Below are 5,909 nucleotides of genomic sequence, written 5' to 3' on the forward strand. Positions count from 1 at the left end.
ATACATATATATACAGAAGCAGAAAAAATATTTGGATATTGGAAAGAAACTAAATTTATTAAACCATAAATCAAAAAGCTTTAAGCCGATTAAACGATTAAATAATTTTATACTTTTTTAAAATCACCATATTTTCCTGCCGCTATCATCTCCTATATAACTGCACAGTATAGCTAATACTGATAACAACGATAAGAGAGATAAGAAAAATAGTTTTGCAGCTACTTTTTTGCAGCTAAAACGCTTTGCCTTTCATTCCCTCTTTGCACCCTCCTCTCTCACATTTTCCATAATGATCCTACTTTTGTTTATAATTAATTTTTTACATTTAACTTTTTTCTTTCCAGACACTAACTTTTCTTTCTTTCTTTATTTATTATGATTATTATGATTATTATTATTATTATTATTATTATTATTATTATTATTATTATTATTATTATTATTATTAGACGTGGTCGCTCCAGCAGCAGCTGGCTGGTTAAATAAACTGATGTGTATTGACTTGTGTGGCTGGACCGTCTGCAAACTTTTTAAATCCACTTATCACGTCTTCCTCAGCGTCCTGAACAAACACACCGGCGCGCGGCTCCTGTAGCCGGGGTTTGATCCTCCGCGCTCCCTCTGACCGCTAAAAGAAAAATATATACACCCAGGTGTGATTTTCTCAAACTCCTAACAACCCCCCACCCCGTTCACACCTCACCTACCCGAGACACGCGTTTAATGTCGCTGCTTTTCTTTTGTTGTTGTTTTGCACAAGAGTCCAAATTAACAAGCTTTTAATGGCTCACTGCTAATCAAAGCTCATGCTTTCAGGTGCTCGTTTACGCCCGCGTGCACGGAGACATGGGGTTTATTTATTCATTCATTTCGAAAGAGAGAAAAAAAGTTGTTTTTTTAGGATTCTGTTTTTCTTTTGTTTATTTTCACTAATTACTTGGTTTTATTTTACCTTCAAAGGCAATATTTATATTAATTCATTTAAATTTAGAAGAGAATATTAAAAAGTTGTCAATTATGTATAAAATACAACAAATTAAACTTATAAAAATTAAAATATTTTTAAAGTACAGTTTGTTTTTTGTGTGTTTTCTTTGCTTTTTCGAGGTTTAGAGGTCCGCGACAAAGATATCAACATCTTTGCTGTTTTCCTTAATGTCAGATTTCCTGGTTTTATTTCCCTTCTGTTTACTTGTTTATCTGTTTACATGTTTATATGCTGCTTTAAAAAATCTGTCACATTACAAACAGGAAACCCGGCCGATGAGGTTTTCTGCCACCTTCCCCAGCTTACCTAAAAAAATCATTTTTGCAGTACAGTCTTCCTTCTCGAGAGAAACATTTCTCCGTTAAATTGCATTTGCACTCGCAGCACTGCACGCACTTCACGTGCCAGGCTCTGTCCAACACGTTGAGCAGGAAGCGGTCCAGTATAGGCCTCTCACAGCCGGCGCAGTGGACCATGGCTTTGCTGGGCTACAAACCCCCAACACACACAAGATGAAGCACGCGCACAAACAAAATCAAAAGCAGAGGCCGAGCATTGACTGTGTATCTGCTTTCTTCCACCCCCTCCGATTCGCCTGGAGCTCCTGGGTCGATGCGCGCGGAGAAGCCAGTCGATCAGGTGTCGCCACAGATTTCTCCCCGAATGAATTAAAAAAAATAAAAAAAATAAAAAAAAAGGAAAAATGAAAAAGACAAACGAAAGAAATAAAACCAAAGAAAAAAACGCTACGTCAATGTATATCTATATTTATATATATGTGTGTAAATAAAATAAAATAAAAAAGGGAGGGGGGGCCAGGAAGGGGAGCAACGACCTCAAAAATGAAGACCCCCAAAATGGTGCGAGGAAAAAGTCCTTCAAATGATCCAAGGAACAAAATCAACCAAAATCTGGAAATTAAGAAAAGAAGAAGCTTCGGATGGGATCAGCAAAGAAGAACGGAACCAGTTCGCTCTTCGAAGTGACGCATTGGTCAGGAAGACGCGTCGCGTGCCAGCCAGTCTAATACAATGCTTTCAGATCAAAACTGTCACAAAAACACACGCGCGCCTACAAATAATTCAGCATGGCATCGTATCCGTATCCACTGGCGAGAAACAAAAATCCCACCCAGCAGAATGTCCCTCGTCTCTGGGTCTGGGTGCTCCTGGAGGTCTGGCTTCTCGTGGCGCGAGGAGTCTGGGACGTGCTCCAATAGTGGTGCGTTTATGGTGGGATGCCCCTTAGTCTCCAGTCCAGTACCGCGGGAGTGCTGGGATGCGCTGGGTCTCCAGTTCACTGTCTTGCTCCTAAAGCTCCAACCCAGCCTTATTCCCATCCTCCTGACGTCAGGTCACGGCTGGACCAATCAGCGGTGCGCCACGCGAGCCAAGCATCAAGCCGCCCCATCATAACCCAGCCAGGCTCTGCCTGCTATTTATGCCACACACTCAAGACAGCAATTGTCAAGAATTTCCCTGCAAACTGTCACATGTAGGCTGAGTGAGTGTGTTTGGATGAAGCAGCCGCAGCGACAGCGAGGAGCGCGAGGGAACAGCGCCACTTTTCACTGGCTTCTGGGCATCAGGGGGACGGGACGGAGGAGTCCGAGCAGGTAGATAAACAGGCGTCTTCAGGATGAACAGGCTGGAGGCGCAGGTCGCGTGCTGCGCGCCATCTCTGCTTTCTGAAGTTGCTTTTCGCTTGAAAACGCAAAACTTGAGCGCGCATGTTTTGTGGCTGAGACTGAACCGGAAAGCACTAACGTGAACACATGAGATCTGACCTGTCTGCTTTGGATGATCTGAGGTGGATGTTTGCTTGTATGCACGGGAATCAGATATTTAGATCAATTCTGGGGAAATGAGCAGCTCCGCTCACAGCGGTGATTTTTTCTTCGTGGTGTGAGGGCAGGAGGCGTGGAAGTGAAAGACGGAAAGGCTCTAAAGTTAACAGCTCGCGCAGTTCAGACACCTCTGTAGAAGGTCCAATCCACTTCTGGTCCACCTCAGTCGATAAGCTTTACTGGTTTCATTGGTTTTCTTTGAATGATTTACAGGCCCAAAGTCTCTCTGAGTCTTTAATGTTTTACTTTCAGGAAAACTATTCATTTCTAACGGGTTTATTCTTTCAGGCTCGTGCGGAACAAGTTTGATGAATGTATATGAGGAAAATGATGGACTGTTGATTTTCTAACACTTTTATTTTTATTTATTCTTCCGGTTAAATTGACTCACAGTTTTTACGCACCCGCTTTAAAGAGACGAATGTTTCCTGGTACGACATCAACACACCAGCACCCGTGTGCACATGGTCTGCTTCTCATGCAAACTCCCGCCCATCCCCAGTCTGGCTGACCCCCCCACCCCCCCCCAGCGCCCGTCGGTGCCTGGGCAGCGCCCATTCAACGGGGCACGTGCTCATGTTTCACTGACTTTTAAAGGAAAGGAGATTTAATCTGTTCTTTCCTTTTGGATCCTACTTTTCATTGTTTTTGTTCTAATTTATTTCTTAATCCGCAAGTCTAAACATCTTTGGTGTTATGTTTTGAATAGATGAGAAAGCAAATGAATGAGAACGAGAGAGTAAATTAAAAAGAGAGAGGTCACTTTGCTCTTTCCTCTACAGGAAAATCAGAAAAGGAAAAAAAGAAAAAAAAAAAAACTCAATTTATTTCCACTTTCCTGCATTAAAATGGCACCAGTATCCGGAAATAACCTCCACATCCCGCAGACTGCAGCCCCTAACACCCTCCGCCATCACACAAACTACAGCGCAGCATGTAAACAACAAAACTTGTTGTTATTTCCATGTGGAGAAGATGCCTTGATAGCGTGTCAGCAGGGATAATCTCTGCCAGACTTAGAATAAACCAGAGAGAGAAAAAGCAGCTCACAGAGGCAGATTAATCTGCGAATAGAAAGAAATCCAAATATAGGCTATAGGCTTAAAAATATCTCTACACCCTTTAAGGCAAAAACAGCATAATGCAAAATAATAAATAAATGAATAAAAAGAAAAATGGTTTTAACCTTACCACTGTAATCCTTCAGTGCAACAGATTTTTATTCGTTTCCACATTTTTATTCTGATGAAGTCAGAAGTTGTAAATTAGAAATATGCTGCAGCTTCCGGTGCTCAAACGAAAGAAAAAACTTTTTTCCCTCTTTTTTTCTATCTCGCTCTGAATTCCTTATTGTAGCTGTGATTTCTATATACGTGTACACACACACACACACACACACACACACAGATTAGATAGATAGATAGATAGATAGATAGATAGATAGATAGATAGATAGATAGATAGATAGATAGATAGATAGATAGATAGATAGATAGAGGAAAAGATGTGTTTGGGACATGGTGTTGAAAAGCAACCCAGGAGATTTGGGTTTTATGAAGTGCAGACAAGTGAACTGGTACACTGCGAGATAATTAATCTGAGATAATGAATGAGGCTGTGAAGATGCATGCAATCATTAATTCTAATCATGACACGTTTATTTGTCTCTCCTCTCCTCTGCAGGCTCAGTTTAGAGACACAATGTCACCACAACAATGCGCGAGGGACGCGAGTCCAGGAAGGAGAAGAGATCTGGAATAAAGGCTCAATCCTGAATCGAGCAGGTGATTAGATGCTTTTGGCGTTTTTTCTGGGGGGGGGGGGGGGGTGTAAAACCGGGCTATGCGACCCTTCAGCTTTGATCAGCTGATCGTACCGGAGGAGGGTGGTGCATCGGTCCCCCCCGTGTTCAAAGACTTTTTTTATTCTGTTTTTCAAACAGGCAGTGAAATTGACAGCTGATATTCAGACACGTGCATTTATTTATAATAAAAACAATTCAACTTTGTCAAACTGGCTCATTTGTATAATTTTTCATTACTATTCCGTCTGAAAAAGTCTTCATCGCGTGGAAATTATAAAAAAAAGACAAGTCTTTATGTGGGCTTTAAATACTGCAGCCTAAAAAATTAACATCAAAATTCATCCGCGTGAATTTGAAGTTACATAAGCTGTAAATGTTCTGCGCACACTCACAGCGAGCTGTTTCACTGCACGCTCCACGAGCACGCGCTCCTCTGATTTATCTGAAGCAAAGTTTACCATAAACTCGGTGTGTTTCTGGTTTCTGGACATGTTGGTGCCATCCATCCATCCATCCATCTATGCATCCATCCATCCATCCATCCATCTATGCATCCATCCATCCATCCATCCATCTATGCATCCATCCATCTATGCATCCATCCATCCATCCATCCATCCATCCATCCATCCATCCATCTATGCATCCATCTATACATCCATCCATCTATGCATCCATCTATGCATCCATCATCCATCCATCCATCCATCCATCCATCCATCCATCCATCCATCCTTCCATCCATCTGTGCGACGAAGGGTGGTTTTAGGGGAAAAGTAATATTACCGCACATCCAACACCAAAGTTCAGAATGTGCACGAGACCCCCCGTGGTCTCGTGCACATTCTAGCATCTGCCGATGGGAACTGGACGTGGATTATTGAACCAGCAGCAACTCTGCGCAAACATTGTTCCAGACTTCCCAACTCCAGTCCGGCCTGGGCTGGGGGAAAAAAAAATCCAATTGGATTTATAGATCTCCCTACAGCTGTCCTTTTTCAGTCGGTCTACCCCTCCCGACCCCACTCCACCCACCCTCCACTCACCCGCCAATATTCAGATAGGCTATCTGATCCTTCTTCCAGAACAATCCACAGTTGGAGCAGCCGCTTTCGTTCGCGCGCTCCTGCTTCATATGAATCAGTGATTTGAGGATCAGGGGTCCATAACAGTAACGCAAGTGCACGAGACTCCGAGGTCACACTAAAACAGGGAACACAGGGTCCCATCGCTCCCCACAATTCCTGTAGGGGGCGAATTCAACCCGG

At 42.7% G+C, this 5,909-nt stretch overlaps 1 protein-coding gene across 1 annotated transcript in view; it reads right to left on the reverse strand.

Annotated features, from left to right (window-relative positions):
• lhx1a (LIM homeobox 1a) overlaps nucleotides 1-1,724 on the reverse strand; it is a 7,651-nt gene extending 5,927 nt beyond the window's left edge. Inside the window, exon 1 of the mRNA XM_041994765.1 lies at nucleotides 1,298-1,724. Within this exon, the coding sequence (XP_041850699.1) occupies nucleotides 1,298-1,467 (170 nt within the window). The 5' untranslated portion in view covers nucleotides 1,468-1,724. The remainder of the gene's footprint in view (nucleotides 1-1,297) is intronic.
• Between the last annotated feature and the right edge of the window lie 4,185 nt (nucleotides 1,725-5,909).

Source organism: Melanotaenia boesemani, chromosome 9 (genome assembly GCF_017639745.1).
Source record: "Melanotaenia boesemani isolate fMelBoe1 chromosome 9, fMelBoe1.pri, whole genome shotgun sequence".
Taxonomy (NCBI): Eukaryota; Metazoa; Chordata; class Actinopteri; order Atheriniformes; family Melanotaeniidae; genus Melanotaenia; species Melanotaenia boesemani.